The sequence below is a fragment of the Theropithecus gelada genome, chromosome 18 (genome assembly GCF_003255815.1).
Source record: "Theropithecus gelada isolate Dixy chromosome 18, Tgel_1.0, whole genome shotgun sequence".
NCBI lineage: Eukaryota > Metazoa > Chordata > Mammalia > Primates > Cercopithecidae > Theropithecus > Theropithecus gelada.
Window position 1 is genome coordinate 7,344,912 of NC_037686.1, and position 20,368 is coordinate 7,365,279.

Sequence of the window (20,368 nt, forward strand, 5' to 3'; positions counted from 1 at the left end):
TAGATGTGATACATCATATAGATAGAATTAAAAACAAAAACCATATGATCATCTCAATAGACACAGAAAATGCATTTGATAAAATTCAACATCCCTTTATTCTAAAACCCTCAACAAAATAGGCATAGAAGGGGCTTACCTCAAAATAACAAAAGCCATATAAGGTAAACCCACAGGCAACAAAAGCCATATAAGGTAAACCCATAGGCTGAATGGGGAAGAGTTTAAAGCATTCCCACTGAGAACTGGAACAAGACAAGGATGCCCACTTTTACCACGTCTATTCAACATAATACTGGAAGTCCTAACCAGAGCAATCAAACAAGGGAAAGAAATAAAGAGTATCTGAAGTGGAAAAGAATAATTCAGCCTGTCACGATTCATCAATGATATGATAATATACTTAGAAAACCCTAAATACTCATCCAAAAGACTCCTAGATCTCATAAACAAATTCAGTAGGGTCTCAGGTTACAAAATCAATGTACACAAATCAGTAGACACCGACAAAGACTAAGCCAAAAATAAAATCAAGAACTCAGTCCCTTTTCAACTGCAAAAAAAAATAAATAAATAAATAAATAAAAACAAGCCTGGGAATATACTTAACCAAGGAGGTGAAAGATTTCTACAAGGAAAATGACAAAGCACTGCTGAGAGAACTCATAGATGGCACAAACATATGGAAACACACCCCATGCTCATGGATGGGAAGAATCAATATTCTGAAAATGACCATACTGCCAAAAGTAATCTACAGATTCAATGCAATTCCCATCAAAATATCATCATTCTTTACAGAACTAGAAAAAGCCATTCTAAAATTCATATGGAACCAAAAAAGAGCCTGCATGACCAAAGCAACACTAAGCAAAAGGAACAAATATGGAGGTGTCACATTACCCAACTTCAAATTATACCACAAGGCTGTAGTTATCAAAACAGCAGGGTACTGGTATAAAAATTAGGCAAGTACACCAATGGAACTGAATAGAGAACCGAGAAATAAAATCAAATACTTATAGCCAACTGATCTTCAACAAAGCATACAAAAACATAAATTGGGGAAAGGACACCCTATTCAATAAACGGTGGTAGGAAAACCGTCAAGCCACATGTAGAAGAATGAAACTGGATCCCCATCTCTCACCTTATACAAAAATCAACTCAAGATGGATCTAAGATCTGAAGCCATAAAAATTATAGAAGATAACATTGGAAAAACTCTTCTGGACATCAGCTTAGGCAAAGAATTCATGACTAAGGTCCCATAAGCAAATACAGCAAAAACAAAAATAAATAAATGAGACCTAATTAAACTAAAAAGTGTCTGTGCAACAAAAGAAATAATCGGCAGAGTAAACAGACAACCCACAGAGTGGGAGAAAATATTTGCAAACTATGCATTTAACAAATGACTAGTATCCAGAATCTACAGGGGACTCAAACAAATCAGTAAGACAAAAATAATAATAATCCCATCAAAAAGTGGGCAAAGGACATGAATAGACGTTTCTCAAAAGAAGATACACAAACTGCCAACAGACATATGAAAAAGTGCTCAGTATCACTAATCATCAGGGAAATGCAATGGGATGCCACCTTACTCCTGCAAGAATGGCCATAATTAAGTCAAAAAACAGTAGATGTTGGCATGGATGTGGTGAAAAGGGAACACTTTTACACTACTGGCGGGAGTGTAAAGTAGTGCAACCACTATGAAAAACAGTATGGAGATTCTTTAAACAACTGAAAGTAGGACTACCATTGGATCCAACAATCCCGCTATTGGATATCTACCCAAAGGCAAATAAGTCATTATATTAAAAAGACACACACACACACACACACACAGAGATGTTTATAGCAGCACAATTCTCAGTTGCAAAGATACGGTACTAACCTAAGTGCCATTGACCAATGAATGGATAAAGGAAATGTGGTATATATACACCATGGAATACTACTGAGCCATAACAAGAAATGAAATGATGCCTTTTGTAGCAACTTGCATGGAGCTGGAGGCCATTATTCTAAGTGAACTAACTGAGTAATGGAAAACCAAATAACATATGTTCTCACTTAAAAGAGGGAGCTAAGCTATGAGGATGCAAAGACATAAGAGTGATATAATGGACTTTGGGGACTCAGGGAGGAAGGTTAAGAGGTGGGTAAGGGATAAAAGGTTGACTGCATATTAGGTACAGTTTACACTGCTTGGATGACGGGTGCACTAAAATCTCAGGAATCACCACTAAAGAACTTACCCATGTAACCAAAAACCACCTGTACCTCCAAAACTATTGAAATTTTTTTAAAAAAGAATTGGAAGTGCTAGTATTCAAAATCAACATAACAGAAATGAAGAATGCCTTTGACAGGCTCATTAACAGACTCGACTGAAGAAAGCATCAGTGGGCTTTAAGATGTGTCCATAGAACCTCCCAATCTAAAAAGCAAAGAGAAAAAAAAGATGAAAAAGACATTACAGAATATCTGTGAACTGTGAGAACTGTGGGATAATTACAAAGGGTATAACGTGCAATGGAAATACCAGAAAGAGAAGAAAGATGAAAAGCAGCAGAAGAAATATTTGAAATGATAATGGCTGAGAATTTTTCAGAATTAATGGCAGACACCAAAACACATATCCAGTCAGCACGAAGAATACCAAGCAGGATAAATATCAAAGCATCTGAACCTACATATGTCGTATTCACACTCTACAGAATCAAAGATGAAGAGAAAATCTTGAAAGAAGCCAGAGGAAAATAATCACCTTACCCATAGAGGAGCAATGATAAGAATTACATTAGACTTCTCTTCAGAAACTACGTGAGCCAGAAGAGAGTGGAGCAAAATGTTTAAAGCATTGAAAGAAAATTCCACAACCTATAATTCTGTATGCAGTAAAATTATTCTTCAAAAGTGAAGGAAGCATAAAGACTTTCTCAAACAAAAGCTGAGGAAATTTGTCTCCAGTAGAACTGCCTTACAAGAAGTTTTAAAATAAGTTTTCCAGCGGGTGCGGTGGCTCATGCCTGTAATCCCAGCACTTTGGGAGGCCGGGGCGGGCGGATCACGAGGTCAGGAGATCGAGACCATCCTGGCTAACACGGTGAAACCCCGTCTCTACTAAAAATACAAAAAAATGCCGGGCGTGGTGGCGGCGCCTGTAGTCCCAGCTACTCGGGAGGCTGAGGCAGGAGAATGGCGTGAACCCGGGAGGCGGAGCTTGCAGTGAGCCAAGATGGCGCCACTCACTCCAGCCTGGGGCACAGAGCGAGACTCCGTCTCAAAAAAAATAATAATAATAAGTTTTCCAGAGAGAAGGAATGTTATATGGGTCAGAAACCCAGAACTACTTAAAGGAAGAGCATTAGAGAAGGAAAAATGAAGGTAACATAAAATATTTTATTTTTTATAGTCTTAATTGATAACAGTTTGTTGAACTGTTTTTTAGTAACAATAGCAAAAATTAATTAGGTGAGTATAGCTTATGGATAGGCGAAATGAATGCCAGCAATAGCATAAGGGATGAGAGGGAGGATTGGGGAATATTCTGCTATAAGGTGCTTGCGTGGTAGAGTGCTAGTTGAAAGAGGACTTAGGTAAGTTGTAAGTGTATAGTGCAAACTTCAGGGCAATCACTAAAAATATTTTTTAATTTAAAAGTATAATTGATATGATGAGAGAAGAGAAAATTGAATCATATAAAGTGCTCAGTTAAAATTAGAGGAGGGTGAAAAAGAGAGGAAGACTAAAAAAGAAAGAACAAGTGCAACAAATTCAAAATGAAACAAACTCAGGGTGGATCATGGACCTAAATGTAAAATGCAAAACTATAAAATTCCTAGAAGATAACAAAGGAGAAAATCTAAGTGGCCTTCAGTTTGATGATGATTAGAATAAACACCGAAAGCACAAACCATGAAAAAGAAACTAGATAAGTTGGACTTTATTAAAACTAAACATTTCTGTGATATGAAAGACATAGTTAAGTAAATGAAAACAAAAAGCGAATCACAGAATGGAACAAAAGTTTCTCAAAACATATATCTAAGAAAGGAATTGTGAGCCAAATGTACAAAGAACTGCTAACATTCAACAGTAAGAAAACAATCCAATTTTTAAAAGGCCAAAGATCTGGACCGACATATCAGCAGACACAAATGATAAATAAACATATTAAAAGATCAACAGCATATATTACTTGGGAATTGTAAATTAAAATGAGGTACCACTACAAAACCTATTTGAAGAGCTAAAATCAAAACACTGAAATACTAATGTGAAGCAACAGGGACTCTGTCATCCATTGCTGATAGGGAAGCAAAATGGTACAGCCACTTTGGAAGATAGTTTGCTAGTTTCTTGCAAAGTTTCTTACAAAGGTAAACACAATATTAACATATGATCCAGCAATCATATTTCTAGGCATTTATGCAAATGAATTTAAAACTTACATTTGTACAAAAACCTCCACAAGAATGTTTACAGCAGCTTTATTTATAATTGTCAAAACTGGAAGCAACCAAGATGTCCTTCAGTAGATGAATGGATAATAGGTGAATCTGTGGTTATATTCATACAAAGGAATATTATTCAGTGATAAAAAGAAATTAGCACCAAAAAGGCATGAAGGAGCCTCAACTGCATATTGCTAAGTGAAAGAAGCCAGCCCGAAAGGGCTACATACGTAATTCCAAGCCTATGCAATATACTTGGATATGGATATTTTGTAAAAGACAAAGCTACAGAGATAGCAAAAAGACAATAGTGGATACATGTCATTATACATTTGTCAGAACCCATAGAACTGTAGGATATAAAGTCCTAATGTAAACTAAGGACTTTTAGTTAATAATATTAATAATGTATCAATATTGGTACATTAATCGTAAGAAATGTACCACACTAATGCAAGATAATAATAAGGGAAAGCGTGGGATTAGGGGTAAAGGGGTGCATATGGGAACTCTCTGTACTCTCTGCTCAATTTTGGTTTTTTTTTTTTTTTTTTGAGTAAACCTAAAACTGCCCTGAAAAATAAAAGATCAATTTTAAAAAGGAAAAAAAAGCTGATTGGGAGTACTTCATGTCTTCGTAATGACTCAGCAGTATTTGGTGTACCTGAATGCGTTTTAATGTTTTCGGCACAGAGGAATAGGAAAAACTGGAGTAGCGGGGAGAGGAAGGGAATTATTTGCAGTGAGCTGAAAGGTCATTCTAAGGGAAGGAGCTGGATAATCACATAGCTCAAGGAAGCTATTCTGACAATTAAGAAAAATAAACTGATGGCATAATAAGAGTATGTAATGAATATTCTCCATTTTAGCCTAGAAAAAAGTAAATATCTATTATAAATGACAATAGTGTTGTAAGATAACATAAACAAGTCACTGGTTCTTATGGAGCATAGATTTTGTATCTATTCTTGATAATACTCTCCTGCAGCTCTCTATTACTTTCTTTAGATGTCAATTAAAATATTAATAACAAGACCATACAAGATAGAATAGAATGTAGTAAGTTTCTCATTACAATGGATACCTATTAGCCTTACTTCACTTAGAAAAAATAAATACTAGAGAACTTTATCCCAAGTTAGAGACCAGCTGACATTAGTGGCTTGGAGGTGCTAAGACTGAAATGATTAATTTGTCTCCCTGCCAGATCTTCTGAAACACCTACACTCACAGGTCTGCTGGAAGCGCCATCGCAGCAGCCAATGAGGCTTTAAGTGAGAAGAAGATTCTTGGAACTGAGTGGAGGGGTCTGGGTGCCCTCTTAGTCTCCTTTCTAGGATATCTTGAGCTTTTTTAGCTTGGTTTTTTTAGCTTGGTTTTTAATGTATTCTGTATTATCCTTCTAAAAATTCCATTTGCCCTTCTTTTCATACAAAATGTTTTTTTTTATCAAATTCCAGAAGCACATGAAAATGAGGAAGCCAGTGTTCTGGCTGGAATACGAGACTTTGGTTTAAGATTTATGGATTACGATTCATGGATTTTTAAGAATTATAAACATTATTGACAAAATATTTTGAAATTGTAAATGTGAAGAAAAGTTATACTGCGAGAATAAGAAAGGCAGAGTAAAATTAAACCTGCTTTAATAAGTAGATACTTATTTTTAGGTACAAGGCTTGAGGGAGTGACAACTCTGAAAACCACATTCCACAGCAGCCAGTCTGGTGCATGTGGGCAGCCATGCCAGAGGCTTCCTTGGAGTATTCCAAAAATAACCCTCTCGAACTGGAATCTGTCTCTGACACATCCTCTTCTCCATACTGACACTGTCTCTGGTTATAATAGAATGCAGCTCCACCTTTCCACATCACTCCAGACTAGATGCGTAATCAGTCCCTCTGACACTGTTGCTGGAATAGTGATCTGAGCACCTGCCATCAGCTGAGGGTCCTGGGCTATTGACTGTCCAGAGCTGTGGGAGACTGGACAGCCCAGAGACAACTGGAGAAGCAGATCTTATTACTAGAATAATTGCACCTTTGTGTTCCAACACTGCACAGTATTTTTCTCAGGAGCCAAAACTGGCTTCTAAGATTCTTGGATTCCAGGCTCACCATTCCAGGCAAGGTGATAGGGAATTGTAATAACTTTATCTTATTCCCTGTATCAGATTAACATGCATGTTGGCTTTGAAAGATGTGGCATTTCCATCCTTAGAGTCTATGAACACGTAAGGATTATATATGGGTGTACAGGATGCCCCCTAAAGCAAAGCAGTTCTCTCCCTTATTCTTCATTCCTCCCACAGCACTGCCAGGCTTTGTCTTCTTTGTCTCTAATTTCAGTGCTAAAGGGAAATATCCCCAGGATAGAGCAAAGAACCTTTACCTTCAAATATACCTTAGATCAAAGAGAGAAAGCCCCTGCATCCCTCCATCGGATTGATAGTGTGAGACACTTTTTCTCTTGATTATAGGTACTGTGGACTTGAAAAAAAAATTCCCTGATTCATAGTCTCCTTGGGGAGACAGGCCTGTTTTGTAAGAAAAAGTTTTCTAACCTTGGGATTTATACTCCATAAAGACACAGACAATGAGGAAGAATTCAAGGCTTGTTCTAAAAGATGCAGCAAAAAGGTTAGATAGAAGGTTCAAGGTACTGGAGCAATGTAGAGAATGAGGCCGTGGAATTCCTTTCCTTAAAAACCTTCAGACAAAGATTGCCCTGGGATTCTCTTCCCATATGGTACTGCTATTTTGACATTTCATTCAATTTCTGAGAGACAAAACTTATAAATAGTAATGCCACGCACCTATGTCTAAGGAGAAGAATCAGGATTTGATGTCTTGATTCCCACATGTATGATTGGACAATCTATTTCAGTTCAACTGAAATTCATTACCGAGAAGTAGAAAATGAGAGTTGTTGCTGGTCCCAGCATACTTGAGTTAAGCCATGTTGATTATCACAGAAGTTAAGAGGCACAAGAAATTTTTATCTCTTTATAAATTAAAGGAATAGCTATTACGAGCAATTTTAGATAAGGAAGGGGCATAAAATATTTCAGTACCATATGAAAATAGGCTTAGGAACTGTACCTGATACATGTTAAGAGTTTGGTTGAGTCACTCTGAGTACACTGCTTGTCTTGTTGCTATGGTTACTGCTGCCTTGTGTGGGTACACCATGTATCGTTTATGTCATGGACTTTATTAGCATAGACAACTCTTTCTTCTATTATTTACATGGTTCTCCTTCATTCATTATTTTTTAATGTTTTTCATTGTTGTTTTCCTATTTTGAATACTTTTAGTTGATGTATTTTTTTCTTCACATTTTGACTGCCAAGTTTTCAGTGATTTTGATGTGCAAAATAATCAGATTATAAAATAATCACAAGAAAATTAATAAAATAAACAATAAAGTAACAAGTATTTAAGGAAATGAAACTAAAAAGAGAGAGAAGTTTCCTGAGTTTTCTAGATATAGCTATTTTGATGAATTTTTCTCTTTTGTTTGCCTTTAGAAAGAGATAATTAAAAAATAAAAAAACAATTTTCCCCAGTGGTGAGAGACTGTTATAAACTCTTGCCTGGTTTTTATTCTGTGATTATGAAAAACATACTTCTGACCAGGCACGATGGCCCGCGCCTGTAATCCTAGCACTTTGGGAGGCCAAGGCAGGCAGATCACCATCACCTGAGGTCAGGAGTTTGAGACCAGCCTGGCCAACGTGGCAAAACCCCATCTCTACTAAAAATACAAAAATTAGCTGGGCATGGTGGCATGCCTGTAATCCCAGATACTCGAGAGGTTGAGGCAGGAGAATCACTTGAGCCTGGGAGGCAGAGGTTGCAGTGAGCCAAGATTGTGCCACTGCACTCCAGCCTGGGTGAGAGAGCGAGATTCCATCTTAAAAAAAAAAAGAAAGAAAAAAAAAAAGAAAAGAAAACACTTTTAAAAGACATTTCTTAGCAGTGGCATCAAATAACTGTTTTCTTAATATATTCACTCTGATAGTAATACTGATACTAACAATATGTTCATCTAGCACTTTTCATTTATAAATTACTTTCATGTCTGTCCCGTTTTTCCTCTGAAAGATTGTGGTTTCCATTTTACTGTTGAGGCGGTTGATCTGCAGAGCAGGTGATTTACCCAACGTCACACAGCTCATGAATGACAGAGTTGCAGCTTAGAGTGACCTCTGCAAATCCAGAGCTTTTTCCCCATGGCCCACCATTTCATCAGGACACCCACGGAGTTAAACTGACTGTGTGGTTTCATGGAAAGTGCCATTAGAAGTGGGGCTGGAGACCTGACTTTAAGCCCAGCCACAAACTCACTTTGTGGCTGAGCCCTGGAGGTGGGCCTGAGTCTCCTTTCCTGTCGCATGGAGAACCTTTCTCTACCTCTCAAAGCAACTGAGTGGATAAGAAAGGGCATTAAAAATAAGGGACACTATATATAAAGGTCTGACCAGCGTTCAGACATTTCTCCATAAATTCATTGGAAGTAGACTAATAACGCTTCAGAGGGAGTCTGCTGCCCAGTGCCTCGTGCCCAGCAGGGGCCCATGTGGGATGTGTGTTCAGGATGCGGTGACTTTTGCTTCCTGTCTGACTACTGCTGAGTTCTTGCTCAAACACAAAAGCAAACTTCTGCCGAAACTTTGAGAATTTTGCTTTGTGCTGAATAGATTGGCGTTGAAGTCTGAAGGCAAAAGCCATTTCAGTGTCTCTAACATGGTTGTTCTGTTTAATGACAGTCTCTTTTTTCTTAAGAAGAATGCTTTTCTGCTTGGCCAGAAGTTTCTTCTTGGAAATGACAGAATGGCTGTCTCACTGTTAATGAATTTTACAGCCCAGATTCCTTTTAGTTTAATGAAATATGGACAAATCAACCCAAAGCCATGCTTTAAAACAACGTAGAGGAAACCACCACTCCCCTGAAACACTGAGGTGTTTTCCGCCTGGCTGGCCAGCGCACCTCTGAGGTCATCGCCTAATAGCCGCGTGCATAGTGATTAGATTACGGTTCACAGTTGATACTGGTATGCTTTAAAAATAAACACAAAGTCCCCCATACACAGAGAAGAGGCTGAAGACAAAAGCTTAGTCATGTGTGATTCATATACATATCATGAAGTATAGCGGAAGGATCCTTCCCCGGGTCTGAGAATCTGGGTTCCAATTTAGTCACTGTTTCTCTGGCACTGGACACCCCTCCCCCTGGACCACTGTCAGATGATGCTTTGCGCTTGGCTAAATTGCAGAGGTTTTTAATTGTTTCCTTGTTATATTTTATATCAAAAGATGGTTTTTAAAATCACTTCTGTCAACATGAGGGTTGGAGAATAACAAGTTTTCAAAGTTGTAACTCTTGTTTGAGTGGTGTTTTCTGTTTAGCCTTAATATAAAAAACCTTTGCTGACCAAGCTGTCTAGATTGCTCCAACAAAATCAATCCATCCATCCATCCATCAATCTGTGCCTTTAACATACCGTCGAAGAAAACTTACTTTCAAATATATCTGGTCAGGTGAATGGTTCTTCCTCTTAAGGGTCAGGGCATAGAACCCTACACCTCTATCCCAGCCTTGACAACTTTTAAACCTAGTGAGGTGAAACATAATGAGGTCTGAGCAAAGTGAACATGGTCATAATACCAGATGTAATTAACAATATAAATTAATCTAAGAGTCAATGTCTAAAATGTCAGAAATTTTCTTTGGGGGGCTTCATTGCGCCAAAAGGTTAAAATCTCTTTAAACATCATGAACGTCCAGGAAATTTGTAAGATAAGTTGGAACGGCTAAAATGGTTACTCTTTCATATGTAATTCAGGATGATATAACTAGTCACTGAAAATAGGCATGAGATGCAATTTGGCTTGCCTCTCCAAGTGGACAGCGCTAAGGTGTCCAGTCATACTGTCTCACAGATTCCTGAGGTTAAAGGAGCAATTCCCCTGAACGAGTCTTAAAACCAGGTGTTTTCAACTGCATCGTGATTAGATTAGACACTAAGATAGTGTCTTCCTGTGGGTTCATGTGGAGTAACCTGTAAGTGAAGCAGAGGGAAGCTGAGCTTCAGGGAAAGGGAAAAGAGCCCAAAGCCCAGCCACACGGTGCCGCCTCCCTGGCCATGCAGGAGAGTTGCGGCATTTCCACAGAACCATGTCTGTGGTCCCAGCATCATTCGTGGGTTCATCGAGCACATATTCTTTACATACCCAGCATTCTTCTAGGCACAGGCCATACCGCAGGAAATAAGAGCAACGCTGGTCTGAGCTGTCGTGGAGCTCTGTGGCGAAGCGTTAATCTGTTTGAGGTTACAGCCAAGATAAGTGCCAGGCAAGGGCAGCACAGGGCTGGGAGGTCAGGGCCTGTTTCTGGGAAAGTGACATGGCCCAGATCCAAAGGATGAGGGGAATGAAGTGTCAGGGAAGGGGCGAGGGCAAGGGCAAAGGGCCTGGGAAGAAAAGAAGGATGTTTTCTAAGTGTTTCCATTCACTAGCAGTAGGAGTACTGAGTGTGCTAAACCCGAGGGAGTATCTGATTTGATATTCTCACAGAGAGAGGAAACTAAGGTACAGGAATTGAATTTCATACTCCAGACTCCACGCCTCACGTATGGAGCCAGGGATTGAATCCAGGTCTTACTATAGAGCCTGTACAGGACTGCCATCCTGCACTGCCTCTAATGTGAGCAGGTGGGCACTTTGGGGGACTTAAGTGACAGCAATGTATGAGACAATCTGTTTGCCAAGAAAAAAAAAATTGTGACGATGCAGGCTGAGTCAGGTGTCTCAGTCCATCACTTCTCCTGCTGAGATCTACAGTGCTGTAAAGATGGAGTTTGGAGAGTCTCTAGTGGGGAAGATGTTATCACTAAGAATGGACAAACACACAAAAGCATTGAGAGCCTTTATCTCCCAGGTAGGAAATAAGCAGAGGGACTTGAAGAGCAACATCAGAAGAGAGGTGATGTGTCTGCTAGCATCTGGCAAAAACAGGCAAAAAATGTTTTTTATACTTTCTGAAGTATAGAACTTAACCCAAGCATGTCAATTAGACTTTGCAGAAGCATTTGCATGCCATGATTTTTTCAGTCACTTTTCACATATTTAGTTCAGCTGCCTTTACTGAACATATCATTTATGTGCCCACTAGACTGTGAACTTCCCATCAACTTAAAATAACAACAGGGGGAGACAAGCTCTCCAAAGAAAGAGTTTACTGGGGAATAGCAAGAGATTGTCATTAGGATACGCGTGCTGCGGTGGACCATAGGTGCAACCAGAGAAGCAAGGGAAGGCAAGGGTTTTAAAAGGGGAAAGGAGGGCAGTTGCATTCGTTCTTTTGAAGCAATTATCCTTGGCTACGAGGATTAATAACAAGAGTGAGTCAGTCTATTAGTGAATAGGCCATTAGTGAGCAGGCATCCTCATAGAAGTAATCTTTGTGCAGGGTTGCCATGGCCTTTGTGAAGGTTGTGGTTTTGGCAGCCTTTTGTGACAGTACCAGTTGTCAGACAAATGTGCATGAGGGCCTTCCCTTCATGGCCTCCTGGATACATTTCGTTAGGATTGGACATAAGTGACTCCATTTTGGTACCAGCAACTTTCACATTCTCATCAGCAGGAAATCTTCACTTATTTTCGCATCCTCTTAGTCTAACCCAGTTGCAGTCCTACAGTGGAAACGCAGTACTGAGTGAATTTTGTAGCATTTCTGAAACCAAGCCCCTTGCCTCTTTCTCTGTTTATTGCCTTCACAAATGTATATTTTAGCTATGCAAGCAGATGCTTTACTAACACACCTAACTAGATTAGAAATTGTCTTACTGTCTTAGCGTAGTGTATTGTGAAGAGCCAACACTAGCTGAAAATACATGACACTCCTTCTACCATTTAAAAACAGAAAGACGCAATGAACAAGGACTGGTTGATAATCACGTTTGTTTATTGGACTTGTTCTTCCAAATGATAAATTTGTTCTGGGAAATGCAAATTAATGGGACATCCTGCTGGAATCCTCTGAATTGTGAATGTTTCTGCCTTGCCAACAAGTATGCACTGTAGTTTAGGGGTTTGCAGCGCTCCATTTGTGTAGTATGATTTCATCCACTGCAGTACATTTTCCAGTTTGTTGGCCTTTTCTTCCCCTAAGAACTAGCAGTGTTGGAATTCTTTATGTCCATTAGCCTACTAACACACTGAGTCTTGAAACAGAAAATTCTCCACTATTGGCAAAGTAAGAAAAAGTGAGCTATTTGCAAAACGTAAATTCAGATTCTCTTTCTTTCCTCAGAAGATTAGATGGAAAAATACGTAAGAATTGTGTAACTTGCCCTTTCAGCTGCAAAGACCAAACAAGGATATTTGACCTTTATTTGCATTTGCTTAAATGTTTGAAGACTGATACTTGTTATCCCACAAGAGACGTAGAAGTACAGTAAGCCCCACTGTTCACTGTAACCAGCAACTGGCAAGGAGTAGGTACTGATTCATAGTTATTACAATCCAGTATATTGCTTTATTAAAAGTTAGCTATATATAAACTGCCATATTCTGAAAATGTGTAATTAATTTGATACTGAAAAATGCTGAACATATTTGTATTGCTTTGTGATTCAGAAAGCACTCTGTAGACTTAACTTCAGAGCCATTGTTTTAACATCACTTAAAATTGTATTTATCCATGTGACCATGCCAGTTAATAGGAATTTCCAGTTGGTAGCATGCTATCAGTACCTATGTATATTCATAATTTTAAAATCAAAACATCAAAGAAAAAATACTTATGAAGTCGACTTAAAGGACATTTTTAGTCATTTCTAAATGTTTCTCTAAGTTCTCACAAAGCCTTTGGAGCTGCCTCCAGTTGCTTTTCAAAAAACCCATTTCTAAAGTAGAAATGTTCTCACTGAACGATCAGTATTAGGGAAACTGCAAGGCAAACAGCTCGGAGCCCAATAGCCAAAGACGCACCATTAATGTTGAATGAGACAGAATCTCTACTGATGGGAAATTTCACAAGACTCCTCTGGTGTTTTCTGTAATATCTGTTCCAGCCCCACAACGGCCACTTTCAGTCCTCCTCCACTATTAACACTCCTCCTGCCAAGTCAAGAATTCTTAATGTAGTGTAGTGAACCCATGCTGAAAAATAGGCCCTTACGATGCCAGGGTCCATGAACACAACTCACCACTCCCAGGAGGAAACCTTCCCTTAGGACAGGCACCACCTCCTGAGACAGCCCAGCAAATACAGGAAGGTGGTGGCTCCACACAGGGCCGCAGTCGTTGTCTCCACCACAGTCACAGAACACGTCCAATCCACTGCCGACATTTTGAAGAAAGGGCCGAATTCATCCACTGAATCTGCCCTACCAGCGAAAGCAAATCAAGCTTGCTGCCCTATTCTTTTTTTTTTTTCTGTGACAGAATCTTGCTGCGACGCCCAGGCTGGAGTGCAATGGCACGATCTCAGCTCACTGCAAGCTCCGCCTCCCAAGATCAGGCGATTCTCCTGCCTCAGCCTCCCGAGTAGCTGGGATTACAGGCATGTGCCATCATGCCCAACTAGTTTTTGTATTTTTAGTGGAGACGGGGTTTCACCATGTTGGCCAGGCTGGTCTCGAACTCCTGACCTTGGGTGGTCCGTCCACCATAGCCTCCGAAAGTTCTGGGATTACAGGCGTGAGCCACCGTGCCCAGTCTGCTGCCTTATTCTTAAATGAAGACATTCATGCAGACTGTCATGATCTCAGCGGCATCTCATTGCTCCATAGTCGGCAGAACTTTAGTCAGGATCCTTCTGGACTGGCAACCCCAAATTAGCTTGGACTCTGTGTTCTGTTGACTAGCACACACTGAAGACACAGTGTGGAATACTAGCAAAAGGAGTTCTGCAGGATGTGCCTCTCTCAGGCTGAGAAGATGTCCATGCATCAACATCGCAGGCCGTTGCAGCCTGCCACTGACCTGGCGGCAGCTGCCACTAGCACATCTCACATCTGCTTCCCCAGAGACCTGAGGCCAGAGAAAAACAGGATCACAAACTGTGCTGATATTGCATGTCCAGAATTCTTCAATATGTAGCACATTAAGAGCAGATCGATACACATTCTACAACAAAATTTGCTTCTTACTCTATTTTTCCCATTATGAGCTGGGAGCAAAAAAAAAATCCCCCTGTTTGCTTTGTCTACCTGTCTCCAGAACTCATTTCAGACCCATGCTATTTCCCTAAGAGAAGAAGAAAAAAATTCCATTAAAACCCAGAAGTCACACACTTCACAGCAGCAGCCCGTGTAGCTACTGCATTTTATTCAAGTAGCAAATATGAGAACGCAGTGGAGCACACTGGCGTCAGATTATATTTGCATTTTGCAAAATATTAGACATTGATTTTGTTGAGTTGCCCTAAGTTATATACTTTAGAAATTATTGTGCATCCTCTAATAATAGAGGGTATAACCATTTATAAAGACTATGGAACTTTGCTCTTAAATTATAAAAATTACACAGTGAATTTATTAATATTTTTATCATCATAAAGTCTACAAGGTTAATTGCTTTGCAGAATGGTGAATGTAACTAGTTTTTCCAGTTTCTATTTAAAGGAAAAGGCTAAAGCTAAATCAGCCAGGATTTCATATGGTCCTAAAGCGTTTCCCTGACATAGTGTGGGAAAGTATGAGGGGAGAACAGGATTTGGTGAGAAGTCAGATTATGCAAGTTCTTTATCCAGAGGAAAGGGATACAGATAATTAACTTTGTAACCATCTTTTGACCCAGTGCCCTCCCGTGTCACATTGTCACTATGTCACTTTATAATTTTTTTAAAAAGTTTGGTCTCTTATGCCAAATTGAGTAGCATGAGTGTTGTGGGTAATTTCTTACTTATAATACTCAACATCCTGTATTTACTACCTTCCTGAACTCTCACCTATGTTTTACGATAGCATTTTGCTAGCTCCCATCCTGATCAGTTAAAATTTTGTGTTTTGTGTAACAAATAAAGAACATGAGAGAATTGCATAGGTGTGCTCTATGCAATTGCAAATTGAGCTTTGTGTGCAGTTACTTTCCTTTTCCGAAATAATTTCAACCTTTATTTTCAATTCAAGGGTTACATGTACAGGTTTGTTATATGGATATATTACATGATGCTGAGGTTTGGGGTGTGAATAATCCCATCACCCAAGTAGTGAGCATAACACCCAACAGTTAGTTTTTCAACCTTTGCCCCCTTTCCTCTCTCCTCCCTGTATTAGTTTCCCGTGTCTATTGTTGCCACCTTTATGCCCATGAGTACATGATATTTAGCTCCCACTTATAACCAAGTCATGCGGTATTTGATTTTCTGTTCTGGTGTTAATTCACTTAAGATAGTGGCCTCCAGCTGCATCCATGTTGCTGCAAAAGATATGATGTCATTTTTTATGGCTGCATAGTATTCCATGGCATATATGTGCCAGATATTCTTTATCCAATCCACTGTTGATGGGCACTTGTATGTTTTCTATTGAGGAATGTCTGTTCATGCATTTTGCCTACTTTTTAACAGGGTTGTTTGGTTTTTGCTTGTTGGTTTGTTTAAGTTCCTTATAGATTCTGGACATTAAACCCTTGTTGGATGCACAGTATGAGAATATTTTCTCCCATTCTGTAGGTTGTCTGTTTACTCTATTGATAATTTCTTTTGCTGTGCAGAAGCTCCTTAGTTTAATTAGGTCCCATTTGTTAGATTTTGTTTATGTTGCAATTGCTTTTTAGTCAAATTCAAGGCCAAAATTCAGAAAATGGTGTTTCCTAGGTCTTCTTCTAGGATTCTTTTCTATTTTGTCTTTTTTTTTTCTTTTGTTTGGAGAACCGGGTCTTACTACATTGCCCAGGCAAGTCCCAAACTCCTGGGCTCAAGCTATCCCCCCAACCTCTGCCTCCCTAAGTGCCGGAATTACATGTGTGAACCACGATGCTGACGTTTTACTTTTAAATCTTTAATCCATCTTGAGTTAATTTTTGCATATAGTGAAATGTAGTGGTCTAGTTTCATTCTGCATATGGCTAGTCAGCTATCCCAGCTTTATTGAATAAAGTCTTTTCCTCATTGCTTGTTTCTGTTGACTTTGTTGAAGATCACGTGGCTGGAGTTGTACAGCTTTATGTTTGGGTTCTTTATTCTGTTCCATTGTTCTGTGTGTCTGTTTTTGTACCAGTACCATGCGGTTTGGGGTTTTTCTTATCATTTTATATTTTTTTATTTTATTTTTATTTATTTATTTTTTTGAGATGGAGTCTTACTGTGTTGCCCAGGCTGGAGCACAGTGGCGTGATCTTGGCTCACTGCAGCCTCCACCTCATGGGTTCAAGCAATTCTCCCACCTCAGCATCCCTAGTAGCTGGAATTACAGGTGCCCACCACTGCACCGGCTAATTTTTAGTAGAGAAGGGGTTACATCATGTTGGCCAGACTGGTCTTGAACTCCTGACCTTAAGTAATCCACCTGCCTTGGCCTCCCAAAGTGCTAGGATGACAGATGTGAGCCACCATGCCCAGCCAATGGTATTTTGATTACTGTTGCCTTATAGTATAGTTTGAAGTTGGGTAGTGTGATGCCTCCAGCTTTGTTCTTTTTGCTTAAGAGTGCTCTGACTATTTGGGCTCTTTTTGGTTCCAAATACATTTCAGAATGATATTTTTAATTCTGTGAAAAATGACATCAGTAGTCTGATAGGGATAGCATTGAATCTGTAAATTGCCTGGGGCAGTATGGCCGTGATAATGATACTAATTTTTCCAATCCATGAACATGGAATGTTTTTCCATTTGTTTATGTCATGTATGATGTCCTTCAGCAGTGTTTTGTAGTTCTTTGTAGAGATCTTTCACCTCCTAGGTACTCTTAGGTATTTTATTTTTATTGTAGCTATTGGAAATGATTTGACTCTCAGCTTGAATATTATTGATGTGTACAAATGGTACTGATTTTTGTACATTGGTTTTTGTATCCTGAAATTTTATTGAAGTTGTTTACCCATTCTGGGAGGCTTTTGGTAGAGTCTTTAGGGTTTTCTAGGTGTAGAATCATTTTGTCAGCAAAGAGAGCTCATTTGACTTCTTGTTTTCCTATTTGAATGCCTTTTATTTCTTTCTCTTGCCTGATTGCTCTGGCTAGGACTTCCAGTACTATGTTAAGTAGGAGCGGTGAGAGTGGGCATCTTTGTCTTGTTCCAGTTCTCAAAGGGAATGCTTCCAGCTTCCAGCTTCCAGCTTTCGCCCATTCAGATGTTGGCTGTGGGTTTGTCACAGATGGCTTTTATTATTTTGAGGTATTTTCCTTTGATGACTAGTCTGTTGAAGGTTTTTAACATGAAAGGATGTTGGATTTTATCAAAGACTTTTTCTGCGTTTATTGAGGTGATCACATGATTTTTGTTTTAATTCTGTTTATGCTGTGAATCACATTTATTGATTTGCATTTGTTGAACCAACCTTGCATCCCAGAAATGAAGCCTACTTGATCCTGGTGAATTAACTTTTTGATATATTGCTGGATTCAGTTTGCTAGTATTTTACTGAGGATTTTTGTGTCTATATTTATCAGGGATGTTGGCCTGAAACCTTTTTTTTCATTGTGTCTTTGCCAGATTTTGGTATCAGGGTGATGCTGGCTGTGTAGAATCAGTTAGGGAGGAGTCAGTCCCTCCTCCTCAGTTTTTTGGAATTGCTTCTGTAGGATTGGTACTAGCTCTTCTTTGTACATCTGGTAGAATTTGGCTGTGAATCCATCTGCTCCAGGGCTTTTTTTGGTTGGTAAGATTTTTATTTCCAGTTCAATTTTGGGACTAGATATTGGTCTGTTCAAGGTTTCAATTTCTTCCTGATTCAATCTGGGGAGGTTGTGTGTTTCCAGGAATGTGTCAGTTTCCTCTAGATTTTCTAGATTGTGTGCATGGAGATGTTCATAATAGTCTCCAAGGATTTTTTTGCATGTCTATGGGATTGGTTGTGGTGTCATCTATGTCATTTCTGATTGTGTTTATTTGGATTTTCTGTTTCTTTGTTAATTTAGCTAACTGTCTATCAATCTTGTTTGTTCAAATAACTAACTTTTGGTTTTGTTGATTCTTTGTATGTATGTTTGGATCTAAATTTTGTTCAGTTCTGCTCTGGTTTTAGTCAATTCTTTTCTTCTGCTAGTTTTGGGGTCAGTTTATTCTTGTTTTTCTAGTTCCTCTAGATGTGATGTTAGATTGTTAGTTTGATATCTTGTTAACTTTTTGAGGTAGGTGTTTAGTGTCATAAACTTTTCTCTTCACAGTGCTTGTGCTGCATCCCAGCGGTTTGGGTATGTTGTGTCTCTGTTTTCATTTATTTCAAAGACTTTTTTTTTACTTCTGCCTTAGTTTGTTATTTACCTAAAAGTCATTCAGGAGCAAGTTTTCTAATTTCCATGTAATGTGTGGTTTGGGGAGATCTTGGTATTGATTTCTATTTTAATTCCCCTGTGGTCTGCGAGTACGTTTGGTGTGATTACTCTATTTTTTTAATTTATTGAGACTTGCTTTATGGCCAGTCATATAGTTTATCTTGGAATGTGTTCCGTGGGCAAATGAGAATAATGCATATTCTGTTTCGATTAGTGGAATATTCTGTAGATGCCTATTAGGTCTACTTGGTCAAGTGTGAAATTCAAGTCCAGAATTTATTTGTTAGTTTTCTGCCTTGATGATCTGTCTAACGCTGTCAGTGGCATGTTAAAGTCTTCCAGTATTACTGTGGGATGGTGTGAGTCTTTCTGTAGTTCTAGAAGTAGTTGTTTTATGAATCTGGGTGCCCCAGTGTTCAGAGCATATGTGTTTAGGATAGCTAAGTCTTCTTGTTGAGTTGAACTCTTTATCATTATGTAATACCCTACTGTGCCATCCACTTTTTTGTTTTTAACTGTTGTTGGTTTAAAGTCTGTTTTATCTAATATGGGAATAGCAACCTCTGCTATTCTTATATTATTTTTGTTTTCTGCTTGCATGATAGATCTTTCTCCACGCCTTTACTTTGATTCTGTGGGTGTCATTATGTGTCAGATGGGCCTCTAGAAGACAGCAGATGGAATTATTGTGTTTCTTTATCCAATTTGCAACTCCATGCCTTTTAAGTGGAGAGTTTTAGATTGTTTGCATTCAGGGTTAATATTGATATATGAGATTTTGATACTGTTGTGAAGTTGTTAGCCGATTGCTTTGTAGTTCCTATTGTGTGGTTGCTTTTTAGGGTCTATGGGCTATGTACATAAGTGTGTTTTTGTGGTAGAAGATGTTGTTCTTTAATTTCCATGTGGAGGCTTCTGATGTAGTTTGGCTGTGTCCCTACCCAAATCTCATCTTGAATTCCCACACGTTGTGGGAGGGACCCAGTGGGAGGTGATTGACTCATGGGGGCAGGTCTTTCCCATGCTGTTCTCATGATGGTAAGTGAGTTTCACGAGATCTGATGGTTTTAAAAATGGGAGCTTCCCTGCACAAACTGTCTTTGCCTGCTGCTATCCATGTAAGAGGTGACTTGCTCCTCCTTGCCTTCCACCATGATTATGAGGCCTCCCCAGCCATGTGGAACTGTAAGTCCAATAAGCTTCTTTCTTTTGTAAATTGCCCAGTCTCAGGTATGTCCTTATCAGCCGCATGAAAACAGACTAACACACCTTCCTTAAAGATCTTTTGTAAGGCTGGTCTAGAGGTAACAAATTCCCTAGCAGTTGCTTATATGGAAAAAAAAATTATTTCTTCTTTGCCTTTGAAGCTTAGTTTGGTGAGATATGAAATTCTTGGTTGAAATATCTTTTACTTAAGAGTGCTGAAAGTGGGTGCCCAATCCCTCTTAGCTCA

At 39.0% G+C, this 20,368-nt stretch overlaps 1 protein-coding gene across 4 annotated transcripts in view; it reads left to right on the top strand.

Moving 5' to 3' along the window:
- The window catches only part of L3MBTL4 (L3MBTL4, histone methyl-lysine binding protein), a 449,874-nt gene that overhangs the window by 340,045 nt on the left and 89,461 nt on the right, over nt 1–20,368 (top strand). For 3 of the 4 annotated variants that reach the window (XM_025365146.1, XM_025365148.1, XM_025365147.1), the window contains one exon: nt 18,808–18,834. The exons of the other annotated variant lie outside the window; for it this stretch is intronic. In XM_025365146.1, the coding sequence (XP_025220931.1) occupies nt 18,808–18,834 (27 nt within the window). The remainder of the gene's footprint in view (nt 1–18,807; nt 18,835–20,368) is intronic. 4 annotated transcript variants of the gene reach the window in all.